The sequence below is a fragment of the Artemia franciscana genome, chromosome 4 (assembly GCF_032884065.1).
Source record: "Artemia franciscana chromosome 4, ASM3288406v1, whole genome shotgun sequence".
Classification (NCBI taxonomy): Eukaryota; Metazoa; Arthropoda; class Branchiopoda; order Anostraca; family Artemiidae; genus Artemia; species Artemia franciscana.
In genome coordinates, this window is record NC_088866.1 from 29,599,578 (window position 1) to 29,614,377 (window position 14,800).

The window sequence follows — 14,800 nt, forward strand, 5'->3', positions numbered from 1 at the left end:
CCTTTTGAACCTTAAAACAAATTATGATAAGGTAAAGGTAATACGACATTGGACTTTGCAGTCCCTACCGGTGGTGCTGATCTCCGTTTCTCGACCCTTCAGCCAGGAAGCGCAATGGGGGGTTGGGGGCCAACCATCATGGGCTTTCTCACACCCTTCCTGTTTACCTTCCCCATATTTCTCCAGGTACCCATTTAGAGCTGGGTCAAGTCTGGCTGAGCTTACAGAGTCACGCCATTGACCCCGTCCCAAACCAAATAATTGAGTACACTAGGATTCGAACCCTCGTCCTGTTGGACAGGGGATCATAAACCAGCGTACCAATCCACTCGGCTAGGACGAGTGGAACAAATTATTAGAACAAATTTTTTGAAGATAGATTGATTTTTTTTTCTTTTGAAGAATTGATTTTGAAGTTTGCCTTCGTTCACAGGACATAATTCGCGCTCTATCTATCTCTTTTGCCTCACATTAAGTAACAAAGTATTTTTTATGTTTTAAGGAACAGCTCAACATCCAGCCAATCAAATGAAGGATACAGTACACCCATAGTCCTTTCGAATTCACCAGCCCCGCCTATCAGCCCACAATCAGACATACCACCCGCTCTACCAGTGTCACTACCACCCCAAATACCAGTTTTACCACCATATCTGCCTGAAAATCCCGCCTCCGCATTAGAGAACTCTGGATCAGGAGAAATTCGCACTGTCATCTTAGAGAGAGGAACAGACGGTCTAGGGTTCAGTATCGTTGGAGGCACAGGGAGTCCACATGGAGATCTGCCTATTTACGTGAAAACAGTTTTTGAAAAGGGGGCAGCTGCATCATCAGGTTTGCTTAAAAGAGGGGATCAGATCCTTGCCGTTGATGGAATTAGTTTGGAAGGTTTGACTCACCAAGAAGCTGTTACTTTACTGAAAAATGCTAAAGGCTCCGTGACATTAACCGTCCTTTCGTAAGAACGCTGTTTGCTTTGATTAGTCAGTAGAGCTATATGTTTAACCTGTTCCAATTGGATATTGTTCCCATTTTGATGAACTGTTCATTCTAATGAATAGCTCATTTGCCCCCTTCCATCTAGATTTCGAAAACTACATTTTTTAAGTATTTTCATGAAAAAACTGAAGAAACGACAAAATTGCCCCGTCCCTCCTCAATTTGTAAAAATAAGTTATTTTCTATCTTCATTAAAGGATTTTGTGAATAGGTACCCCCGGTCAAATCAACCTCTCTAAACTGAATTTGTCAATATTAGTATCACTCAGCTCTACTGATTAATATGAGAATGGTTGTATTGTTTACAAATAATGTTAGTATAATTATAATTTTTTGTGTTCATCCTTTTATCTTTTTGTTTTCTGCTGTATTTTTTTTTTTGTGCTGTTTTTCCTCTAAGTTTTACCCTCTGATTTACCCTTTTTGGCTTTTCTAAATGATAATGAGATAGTTAATGCGTTTGTGATCCTTTTTTATTTCGGCTCTTATAGGGCGTTGAATGATAATGAATGATTTCCGCTTTATGTTGCGGCAGTCGGAGATGTAGACACTTTGACCCAGGCACGGTTGTAGGATTTTTTGGGGGGACAGGATCGAATAAACACGAATGAGAATATAAGAAACAATGGAGGAAATTGTAACAATTTTTAGGTTATAAAGAAAAAAAACTTGAAAATTGGCATTTACATTTCAAATTTTGACAACTACAGCTCATAATTTCAAACTAGCCTATTAGTAAGCAATTGTCATAGTTTATGTGTAAACATATGACAAGCAAAAAATTATCGAAGGATGGATTAGACACTTATGGTGTTTGTTTGTTTTTTTGAATGGAGGGGGGGAGGGGCAATAATAATATGAAAATAATTAACTTGAATAAGAAGTTCGAGAAAATTTAGGATTTCTGGAGGAGGCTGAGTTCAGAGCCGCCCCCCATGCGCACGTCCCTGGGTTGGATGTTAGAAAGAATTCATATAACGTGTATTTTAACATGGAATCCTATCCGAAATACCAAAATCAAATGTTTGTTTTCTTTTTACATTGCTCCTAAGAAGTGTTTTTCTGTTTTTGTTTGGAGCATATCTGTATTTGTGCTATTTTACCCATGCTGGCAAGGCCGTATCCTGGAGGTGGTTACGGCGTTTAACCCCCCCCCCCCCTTGAAATTTTTGTCCGATCCGTAAAAACGTAACATATAAACACATTTGACTTGTGTTTTTCATTTTTTGTAATCCCCCTCCCCCCGAACAAATATCCTGGATACGCCCTTGCTCTCTGGGTGCTGCTTCTTAACTAACTTGAATTGAATATGTGCTTTATAGTGAGGGTTAAGTGAGAAAAGTTTGTGGTTAAATTAACTAATGTACTTTTTTCATCTTTGTGCCTTTTTAAGAATATTCTTAATAGATTTAATTGTAGATTCAATAGATTGAATGTAATTATAAATAATAATTAATTAAATTCTGCAATTGATTTCATCGAAAAATTTAAAAAATGGACTTGAATAAATTTAGGCTGCTTTCCAGTTGTGGTTTTCCCAGTTGTTTTAAGTTGTTTTCGAGTTCAATTTTGGTGCTAACCTAGGGTCAGTGACCTAGGGGGTCACTAGGTCACAGCTGACCTAGGTGCTGACCTTGGGGGTGAACGCTGTTATTTATATATTAATTTAGCACTGACATTGGCGAATGGCGTTTTGACATTTGGCAATAATACTTTTGGTAGTGAGAGGAAGAAACAATGAAATGTTAGATGACACAATAAACTGATGACACTTCTTATGATAACAGAAAAAAAAAAGTAGAAAAAATGTGTATGGTCTGATGACAGAAAAAAAAAACATTTTTTCAATTATAATGAAACCGATGGTAATTGGTCAGATGACATGAAGGAGAAATGTTGCCATTTCTTGAAAAGACAAAAAAAATCGTGACAGAAAAGAACAATGGTATATGATGAGTTGACAGAAAAGACAGTGATATTTTTGGTATTGACACTTATGGCGATAACTTAAAAACAAAATGATGACACTTCTTACAGTGACAAATAACAAATAATAACAGGCAAAAACATTGGTGTCTGGGGTGCTGACAAAAGTAACCAGTGTTTCTTTTAGTAATGGCACTCTGGGGTGACCTAAAAACCTCAACAAAATTTATTACATTTCTTGCATTGACAAAAATTAGGTGCTTGAATTAATGACAAAAAAGGCACACCTTGAATGGACTGAAAACCAATCATACAAAGACAGAAAAAAAAGTTTGTTGTACACCTTCTGAATAGCAATTTGTCAGTCCTGAAAGTCGGGGATAGAGCTACAGGATTTTCGTAGCTCTCCCTGGTAAAAGTGAAATCAGTGGGATTTTTGTCAAAGCCAACCACTAGGTCAGTGCTTGGATCGAATTTGAATATGGCTAAGGATAAGTTAAATTTTTAGTTTTAAATTCTTCTAGTTTTTAAGTGTTTCAGTACTTAAATGCTTAGATATTCTTAATACTTTGATTAGTAATTTAAATAGAAGCGCAAACATATGAAAGGGTCCACACAATGCACTGTTACTTCTCTTTTCTTTATAATTTAGTTTTTGCAAATTTTTATTGATTTTCTATTTCTGCTTATTGTTCTTCGCTTTTCCAGCGTTGTCCAGAAACGCATTGTGTCCAGTGTTGCCCGTGTAACTTATGCAGTATGACTACCACAGCATAGGTATCTTTACAGTAATGAGTGTCCCTTCCTCCTCCATTAAAGATTTTTGGGACACAGCATGTCTTGTACATTTCTTCTTGGCTTCTCTTTCCCGTGTGCTGGTCATACATTGCAGTGGGAATATAGGAGACCTGTTTTTGGGTGTTTTCTATTCAGGGCTCATTTAGTAAACTTACAACTAAACTTTAATGAAGAAAAATAATCCAGAACTTTCCAGCTACTATTATTCACTAATCATAGTCACATTACTTTCTTTAGAAATATTTCAATTTTTCTGGTTGAATGCCACGTAGGGAACGACGCTATTACGAAATTAATCAATAGTTACGCACCCTGACCACCGTCCCTTTGTGGAGCTGTGATGTGTTCCATTTCTGAAACAAATTTTCATGATTGAATTTTTTACCTTGGCTCTGATGACTGTTTATGATGCATGCTATTTTCTCGTCTCTCTAATCATTTTGACCAGAAGACGGGTATAAGATAGTGTAGCCCAAAAAGGAAGAATGCGTAAGAATGCCCATAAAGGAAGAATGCGTCAAAAACACTATTTTCTTTGCGAAACCGTGCCGTAGCTATATTTTTTTTTCAAGAAAACTTTCCTTTAAAAAAATACGTTGACTGAGCAGCCATCTGAAAAAGCGCCCGGGTGACGCATATGTGCCCAATCTTGCAACACTGCTTTGAATTATCATCCGTTCGTAATTATCTTTTTTCTCTTTAATTTAATGTTTGTCTACCCAGTCTAGTAACAATGCATTATTTTGCCGTAATTGATTGCCTTAACATAGCTGACCCTATGCATTTACTGCTTTGGGGAACTTGCCAATTTAGGCGATATAACTTTGCCTAAACTTACTAAAATATTTTCATTTACTATGTTCTTTTTATGTTATCTGCATGCAGAGGAAGGAGGATAAGATTTTCTCCTAAGATCTGTCCAAGGATATCATCTTTTCCTATTGACAACATTTTAAGATTTTGAAGTACTAACCCTCTCACCCTCCCTGAATTTTTGCCATGTGCACATATACTCTTATGCAAATAATTCGAATTTTAAATTTTCAATTTTAATTTTTTCCAAATGCTTTTTGTCTATAAATGTAGCTATTTTCTGATCCCGTAAATTTAATGACGATGCAATATCTCTTTTTAATCATCAGTTTGAAATCATATTTTAATTTTGACACTTTTTACTTAATTATGGACCGAATATTTGTATCAATTTATAATTAAATACCAGTATTTTTCATGTATCATTTTATCCTTTTGTATCCTTATTAACCTCTTTGTATTCCTTCATTGGTGAAGTTTTTTTTTAGTTAAAGGTGATTGTTTTTTTTTATTTTGTGAATTTAGTACATGTTTAGACCAAAAGGCCTGTATTTTAGAGCATAGACTAACTTTGATTTATTGATTGGTGACATCTGAGAAATCAAAGATATCTCCTTTTTCGTATGGTACACTATGAAACACAGTGATATAATCAGATTTCATTTTCAAAAATACTCTGTTCGAATTAATGTTTGTACTATCGGAATCTTCTAAAGTTTCCCTCGATTTCTATCAAAGAAAACTCGGTGCTTAGGATTCTCTCCGAAAATTATCGCTAACGAAAATTCACGATTTCTACTCCTTTCTAATGTTTGTGTATTTGCGAACGTTAATTTTTGGTGAGATTTCGGTGAACCCAGTGTTCTTTCAGGGAAACTCGGGAAAACCTTGGAAAATTCAGGGACAGCGGAAGTACTGGTTTGAATCAACAAATTTGGATGTGTCTCCAAAGTTTGAATACCGTGAGAAGACCTTTTAAAGCTTTTGCTGTGGTCGTCTCTAATTAATGTTTGTTTACCTCATCCTGTTTCATCTAGGGTGTCATCTAGGGTTTTCTCCGACTCCTTCATGGGGTATTTAGTAATAGCATTACATTGTTGACGGTGTCCTTCCTGAGGACATGTCAGGCTGCTTAAACAATTTTGACACAAGTGTTAAGGGGGAATTGCATTTAATGCACGTTGACTTAATATGTTCCTCTATTCTTGGTCTTTTGTCTTTCAAGTCGCTTAAACGATCTTAATACAAATATTAAGTGGAATCAAACCTCTTGATTGCTCTTAATGTGCACCGATTTAGCACGGTCAACCCCTGTTCGTGATCCTTTGTCTTGCATTTGCTAAGGTAATCTTAATTCAGAGGGATCAAACCTCTTTTTTGTGCCTATTATGTACCGATTTAGTATGGTTAACCTCTATTCTTAATCCTTTACCCCGCTAGTTAGTTAAACAGCCTTAATGAATTGAGATCAAATCAATTGTTTCGGCTTAATGTGTATCGAGTTAGGGCGGTCAACTTCTATTCAGTAGTGTAGTATAGGTTTATCAGCGCTTGAGGACAATGTTGTTCCCCTCCCCCATAACCACCACAATAGAAGTAGACCATGGTATTGATGAAAAGGAACTAGCTTGGCACCCATCAGAGGCTGCAAACCACCCTCCTCCCCCCCGCCATTGGCTACTACGTCTCTGTCTCTATTCATGGTCTTTTTTCTTGCAAATCGCTTAACCGATCGTAACCAATTGTGGTCAAACTTCTTTGTTGCAGTTAGTTTGTTTTGATTTAGTACGGTCAACCTTGATTCATGGTCTTTTGTCTTGTAGTGAGATTATTAATTTTAGTGTCCATAGTTCTTGAGTTTTTGTGTGAGAATGGTGAGGAGTTAAATTGTGTATTTGTACAATACTTTGTAAATACTTTGTTGCTCTTGTTTTTTAGAATGTAAGTTTTGTTTTTGAAATTTTTTCATATATCTATGCAATCCTGTTAGTTTCTTTTTAGGGTTTTGAATATATCGGGCTTTGAATAAAGTGATTTGAACTTTATAATATTTGTTTTCATGTAGATGTAGACTAGGTGCAGGAAATTCATTTTTTTTTTCGATTATTGTTTATTGTCGCTTTTTTATTATGATAATTCTAATATCATAATATGCTATTAGTTTTTTTTTATTATGAAGACTATGATTATTTTTTTAATTACGTCACAAGCAGAACGTTGTACCGTTTATAGACAACTATTGTATTGATATTTTGAACGACAAATTCAGGCGTTTTGAACTGGACATTTTGTGGATTTAATGACCTTATTTAAATCAAAGTAAAAAATGACATTAAAACTTAAAACAAAGGGAAATTATTCTGTATGTGAGGGGGATACCCCCTTCTTTACCCCCCTTTTTCTGCCAAAGTTTGACTTTTGTTTATCTCCAGTGCTTTAAGAACGACTGCTCTGGAACGATTGTTTTATTCCGGAAAGTATTTGCTAGTTAAAGTGCGTCTCCATTCCGCAGGTTCTGTAAACCGCAACGCCAGTAAGCAAATTGGATTTCATTGGAGATACTGGTTCCGTATTCGCACTTTGTAGACTGGAGACCACAAGCGTAACATTTATTGAAATTTTTGCTTTCGTCTGCATTAAATATATATTTTTTTTCAAAATTAGAGCGCTCGAGGAGAAGAGGGATAAGGTTCAACACCCTCTTCTCTCTTGGTACATCCCTGTCGATGTATATATAAAGGGAATTTGGTTTACCCTAAATCTAGACCCTAGGTATGACTCTTATGACAAGGAAAGTATGACTTCGAATGTCTGAATGAATTAAGTGCCTAGGACCCACTGACCATCAATTCGTGAAAATGCATGGAGGAGGGGGCAAAGATTTTCTTTTTTTAATAAGAAACAAAAAAAATATTTATCTCAGATAAAAAGTGTTATCTTTTTTTTCTATCTTTTCCAGGAAAAATACCATAAAAGATATTTTTTTGAAACTAGGGAGGCTAAATGCCCCCTTTCCCACCAATAGGCATCTTCACTGGAACTGGGTTGAGGTCAGAATAAACGGCTGATTCGAAGTAACAAACACCACAGGGGGATAATGCCGAGTTTTCGTTATTTTCGTTTCATTAAAGCTGGTTCAATGTAAACGAATCGACTCGTCTTCATGTTGATCCATGAACTGAAGCTTAATAAATAGTTTTGTACCGAAAAGTTTGGAAATTTCAAAGCCTGTTGGATGGTGCTAAAAATGAATGAATAAATAAAACTAAAATTGTGCAACACAGAAAGACTGTAAATTTAAAGTTTTGTTGAAAAATATCAACTAAAATTTATTCTTGGAGTTTCAAATAATGATTAATACTAACTAAACTATAGAATTATGATAATAACAATTACAAGCATACATAATGAAAAATATCAAAAGAAAATGCCATCACTTACTAGGGTATATTGTTTACTTCCAATTACTGAAACATGTTTAAAGTAGATAATAATGAAAATGCGAGCATTAAACTTGGCAATCCGCAAAGACACCCTTGAATGGTGTAGGAGGAGGGAATTTAAAAGAATGAAAAGAATTTAAAGTATGTTAAAATTTTGTGGGAAGGACTTCAAATTGGAACTTAGAGCAGATTAGTAGGAAGGCGGAGTGTGTCAATCCTTGGATCCATGTTAGTTCTTTTCGTATCTGAGAACTTCAATTTTCTAATGTCTGTCTTTTGATTGTTTCAAAATATTGAGGGACAATATTATTGTCAGTTTTGCCGCGTTGAACCATGAAAATAAATCAGCTAAACAAACTAGTTAAATGCCATAACGTTGTTCATCCATAAAACTGAAACATTAGCTGTTTGTCGGTTCGAAAAACTAATACACCTTCAAAGGAAAGGGAAACCATTTTAAGCTATTTGGTGCCATATGTTTATAGCTTTTTTTGCTGATTTTTTTGCCTGTTTCTTTTTGGATAATTTGGCACCCACTACAACCAAAACTGAATGTCGAGGTATTTTCCACCGAAAATTCAACGCCTGATTTATTAATATTTTTATACATGTGATTAAATAATTTTCCTCTTAAACTATTCAGACACTAAGATTTCAGTTTCACTGTCCTTGGTGCTGTAAATGGCGTGATATTACGATGCGTTATTAGTAGTAATAGCATTAAACAGTTTACAAAAGGGACAGTATGTAAAGAAATATAAATATAAATATAATATAAATATAATAAAAGTAATATCCATTTCATGCATAAGAAACTAGCCTTTAAACGCTCTTAAGTCGACGAACATGACAAAAAAAACCTTCAAGAAGGTGGGTGCTTGTCAAGGATTTCTTGAGCTTTTTTTTCCTGAGGATGTTATAAGGGTAAATTTACCTTGGGCATCCTAGATACCAAAAATTTTGTATTCCTAAGATATGATTGCCCTTGAGCTTTGTTGATGTTGATTGCAAATACTGATCAAACTGGGAATTGCAATCTTTTAAATTGAAAAGGCGGTTCCGTTGGAATCAAGGGAATGCGAGGAATAAGAACAACCTCACCCTCGGAAGGCCCTGTCAAGATTGTTGCCTCTATTACGTTTCCCATTGTTTTTTACGGCAAGTCGCGTGCCGTTGCAGAGCTTTGGTGGGTTAATTTTTCGCAGCATGATTATTGTTACGCATATTTTTAGTTGCAACACGTGTGGTGGAAACCCTGGGAGATCTAGCGAATTTAAAAATTCTGATGGATAGTTAACCGTTTCATTTGATTCCAGAACTGTGTCGACTGACTTGTAAATGACTACCTGGTCTCGAATCTTGGTCAGAATAATATTGTTGATTTCGTGGACATCTTTGTTTTTGGCTGCCAAAATTACTCGTTCAACTAGCCATTTATGGTTTTTATAATTGGTGAGAATATTCGGAAATACCTTTTCAACCAAGTCATTTTTTGAAGTCACTAAATTACAGAATTGAGAAGGCAGTTGTGTACGTCCTGAAATTGAGTCGACTGGGAGCTTTCCATTTCCAGTTGCCAGCAATTGATCTGAAAATACTTCACCAGAGTGATCGTTTTGCAATCGGACACGCTTAATTATAGTTAATTACAATGTATTTACGTGTGCCCACAAATAAGAATTTTTCAGGCAAGCATTCATTTCGTCCGCAGGTTTTGATCGAGGAATAATAGGTAATGTTTGTCTGAAATCTCCCACAAGCAATATTAATGTGCTGCCAAGGGGTTTAGAATTTCCTCGCAAATCTAGCAATGATCACTCGAGAGCCCCGAGCGATTTTTTGTGTGCCATTGTTAACTCGTCCCAAACAATAAGTTTGCATTGCTGCAATACTTTACCCATCCCAGATGATTTGGAAATGTTGCACGTGGGAGCTTCTGTGGATTGCATAATCAGAGGCAATTTCAAAGCGGCATGAGTTCTCCCACCAGGCAGCAACGTTGCGGCTATTCCGGACGATGCAAGAGCCAACGCTATGTCATTTTTGGATCGAATTGATGCCAGGAGCAATCTTATTAGAAACGTTTTACCAGTACCTCCTGGCGCATCCACGAAGAAGATCTCTCCAACTTGGATACTGGCACAATGCATTGTCTGATCATAATCCTTGGCCATTTGCGATTTGTATTTCTACCATAGCTCTGTAGGAGATGAAGGAAAGCAAGTTGTCAATATGATTCCAAACAATGCACGAATTTGACTTTGAGTCGATGTTTCGCATGTGTTATTGATGCAATTATCCTAGTGTTTGTCGTTCTCTAACAAATTCAGAGCTTGGCATGCACTACGATAAGTGCCATGTATAGTCCCGTTTACAGTTCTCAAATTCTCAAAGGACATCGGGTCGGGTACATTAATCTAAAGGAGGCGGAGAAAGAAGCATTCATCTTGATTGGGATGAATGGTGTAGATTTTTCCAATCGTGGTTTCTTTGAAGATGTTAGGTTGGCCGTGAACTGATTTACCCCGTTTCCGACGTTCAAGTGATTTTTTATTAGCATTCCACGTGTAATACGTAGGTACTTCAGAATACAGCAGTTTTGTTGCAAAAGAATCATTTTGACATAACGCGAAGAAAGCAGTTAACGTTGTATCCGATGGCTTCAGTTCTCTTGTTGCACGTTGGATTCCAAAAATAAACACGTTAACCATTCTGTAAATGTACCGCTAAGAGAACAACAGCTGGACTTCGTTCATGTTTCGGAAAAGAAAGAATTCGTCACATAGCTTCATTACTGCTTATGTATCTCTCAGCCTGATATAGTACGACTTCATCAATATCACTGATTTCGGACTGCAAGCCAAAAACTGCCATGTCGCTGCCTTTGTTGACGTATTTACATATGTATTTGATTGCCTTTACGGAATTACAATATTCCACGTGTATGTGTGCATTGTATGTTTTCGATAATAAAGTTGAATATGGAACGACCCGTTGGTTATCTACTTTGATGTAACGGTTACGCGACTTTATGATTGCTGATTTTCCGCCATCTTCGGTAGACCTTCTCTATATAAATGGTTTCCATCATTGTCGGTAATTGTGTTAGGTACTAAAATTGAGGACTGGCCCAAATACTTTAAGTTTTACAATTAAATTTATCAGTGATTTCGACTTTTGCTGGAAGACACGGGTATTGTCTATGAACTGGCGATTGTCCAGGAAGTAAAAGTTGCTGTATATCGTCCCAAGATGGATTACATGTAAATGTAATAAATAAATCTGGACGACAATAGAGACGAGCATACGCAATAGCATCTTGAGCATATTCATGCATATTACGGGGACTGACAGCATATGACGAAGGTAAAATCGCTACTCTTCCAATGTTAGTGGTATTCATCTTCATTTTCCTTGCTGATATTTTCTATATATGCCCTTTTTATTTTACTTGTAGTTTAACCGTCTATTCCGACATTATTTTTACATGGGTCACATTTTCGGCACCAGGATAAGATATACATTATGATGTTGGTGCTGTAGTAGACTTGTCTTATCCTTGTCTTCTTTTAAATCCTAAAGTCAGAAAGCTTAGGATCTATCAACGGGTAATGCGTTACCAGGAACAATAGCAAGAAGTTGGTCTTCGTCACTAACTAAAGGTTTTAGACTCACATTCTTTTTGAGTATTATCATCTCTGGAAATGTTACTCTTACATAGCCACCATTTTATATGATGTTTTTTTTGGTATTCCGAAGGAATTTAACACCTCACTGTCATGATAATTTACGCATACATTTCCAATAAGATTCCCATTAATGCTTGTTTCATAGTTCAAATATTTCTCGTTGTCAGCGTTAAAGGCAACGATGACTTTATCATGTGCACGAACTTTCTTGGAATGTTTTATTTTCACCTTTTTAAAATAGGATGTGAGTGTTTATCCTTCCAATGTACCAGTGATACTGATTGAAAACGTATAATAAATTAAGTATTGTCAATGACCAGCCATTGATTGCCACGGAGCCAGCAGCATTAAAATCCTGGATTAGTGGAAATCGGAGCAAAATTGGAGGAATTAGAACTGTAGAATTATAATCAGATGTGGTGGAACCGGAACTGCCGAAACCAGAATCAGTGAAACTTGGGACTGGGACTGGAGTAGAGGGAGCTTGGAGCGGATTTGGTGGAATCGGAACTGTGGAATTTGGGACAGAAGTGGCAACAGCACAATTGGATATCACTTTATTAAAAAAGTGTGAAAAAAAAAAGGAATGATGAGGGGTGCCAGAGGGTTAGTAATAGTGTGGCACCGTGGTGTGAAATGACATGGTGTATGACGCATGACTGGCTTGCAAAAACACGAACCAGTGGATTTAAAGCACAAATTTTAACAAGAAAATATCTGCAAAATGCCTGAGAAATCATGAGGGGTTCCAGAAGGGTAGTCATAGCTTGGCAAGGTGGCGGGAATTCACTTCTTACTTCACGGAGGGTTTGCTTGTAAAAACTTGAATAAATGAATTTTTAACAAGAAAATGTCTTGAAAATGTCTTAGAAATGACCAGGAGTTGCCAAAAGGTGCCATAGGGCCAGTCGAAATGTGGTACGGTGGCGTAAAATTATAGGGTATATCATGGAGGGTTTGCTTGCAAAAGCTTGAACTAATTGATTTGAAGCATATTAACAGGAAACTAACTGAAAAACAATATTTCAGGAATGATGAAAAATTCTGAGGTGTGCCAAAGGGTTTCATGTGCCATCATTAGTTTGCCATGATGGCGTTAATTGCCATGGTGTATCACGCTTATTATGGATCGTGAAAACACGAACCAATGGATTTAAAGCATATTCTTACCATGAAAATACCTAAAAAAGGCCTTTGGAGTGGTGAAGGTTGCCAGATTGTGCCGTTTTCCATCCATAATTTGTAGTGGTGGCATGAAATGCTTGGACTAACATGTTCTACAGTTTAAAGGTTAAGGTGGTGGGTATTAAAAGAATTTATTTTCGACAGAAGGGACTGAAATTTAACACTCAGTCAAAGAAACAGGGGGCTTTTTCATTAAAAGCTCTAAGAAATATCTCTCAACGGGGTTAAATTTACCTCTAACGAGATTATGAGAAATACGAAAAAGAAAATTCTTAAAATGTGCGCTTATCAACCAGGAATGCAGAGTGTTGGCTCAAAGAAATGAAACATTTTCATTACAAGTTAGGGAGGTTTTAAAAGAATTTTCTCGAAAGAGGGGGAGTGAAATCTAATAGCAAGAAAACGTATTGTCAGTTTGACATTTTTTCGTATATTTCCTATTATTATTACGTAATACTTACGGCTCATTTAAAATGTGAATTTACTAATATCAAGATTTAAATTCACACAATGTAATAGGCAAGTACGCTTAACAAAACAATAGAAACTTGAATTTTTATTAAGGCCTCTCAAACATCTCTTGATATGCTTTAAATTTACCTCTAATAACAACCCTCAACACCTCTCTCCCTGGAATTGGCCCCTCGCTTTTCTTTAGTTCACGCTTGTTTTTGCTTATATTTTATCCTATATCAGCTTTTTTATGTTTTCTTTTTTCCTTTGTTGAGCTTCAATTGTTGTTTCTGTGGTTTCTGGATTTTATGTTTCTTATTAATAATACTTGCATGAAAAAAACCTTCACTCCTTAGATTTCTTGTTTAGGATGAATCTTCTATGCGTAATAATTTACGTAATGAAATATTTAAAGCCAATGCTATGGAATATCTCGCTAATTCAATAGCTAACTTAACCTCTCTAGGTCAAGTTAGATAATTAATAGTGCCGTAACAGGCAGATGCGCTCAATGAATAAAAAAGTAGCACTCGGCTGTTTGCGCGCTCTCATATGGAAAGAGTTGGAAAAATGCGATCCATTTAATCATTATAGAATTCGGGACAGGGAATTCTTCGTGCGTGGAATAGGTTATCAAGCAGAAGGTGTAATAATAATATTAGAAAGGCTTTCTTGGTCCAGTTTTCTAGCGCTTCATTCTAAATTGGGGAAATCTGTTTCAAATCCTAATGCGGAAAAAAATCTTTGGAGCATAAAGGTTCCCTGAGAAAAAACACATTGAAAAAAAATGACATCTCTTTAAATATTACTTAACACTCACGTGTACGTTGCCATTACCTAACACCCCACGTGTGCGCTACCTTTGCTTAACACCCATGTGTATACCGTCATTAAGTAATACCCACGTGTTTGTCGTGCTCAGTTACAATTGGAGATTCCCCACGGGAGTCTGAGGTCTAGCAAGTCGTGCAAGAATTCGTGATTCTTGACATAATTCCCCTATTACATAACAACCACAGAAATTTTGAAAAATAGCTTCAGAAAAATGTTTTGAAGCTAATTGAAAAACTTCGTGAAGAAAAATGTCCTAAAAATTGTCTTTAAAAAATATCTTGGAGAAAATATCTTAAGAAACGTCTTCAAAACGCTTTGCAAAAAACGCATTAAAAACGTCTTGAAATGTCTTGAAACGTCTTCAAAAAAGTTTTGAAGAAAAATTTCGTAAGAAACCTCTTGAAACGTTTTGAAAAACGTCTTAAAGAAAAAATGTCTTAAAAAACGTCTTGAAATTTGTTGAAAATCGTCTTAAAGAAAAATGTTTTAAAGAACGTCTTAAAATGTCTTGAAACGTCTTCAAAAAAGTCTTGAAGAAAAATGTCTTAAGAAACGTCTTGAAACATATTGAAACTCGTCTTAAAGAAAATGTCTTAAAAACTTTTAAAATGTCTTGAAGAAAACATTTGCTTTTACGCAACAAACAAAAGTAAACAAACA

General features: G+C 36.1%; 1 protein-coding gene across 4 annotated transcripts in view; it reads left to right on the top strand.

Moving 5' to 3' along the window:
- The window catches only part of LOC136026265 (multiple PDZ domain protein-like), a 448,978-nt gene extending 442,394 nt beyond the window's left edge, over positions 1–6,584 (top strand). For 3 of the 4 annotated variants that reach the window (XM_065702652.1, XM_065702654.1, XM_065702653.1), the window contains one exon: positions 503–6,584. In XM_065702652.1, coding sequence (XP_065558724.1) covers positions 503–962 — 460 coding nt within the window. In that variant the 3' untranslated portion in view covers positions 963–6,584. The remainder of the gene's footprint in view (positions 1–502) is intronic. The other variant, XM_065702655.1, reaches the window with a different exon arrangement.
- Positions 6,585–14,800: the final 8,216 nt, after the last annotated feature.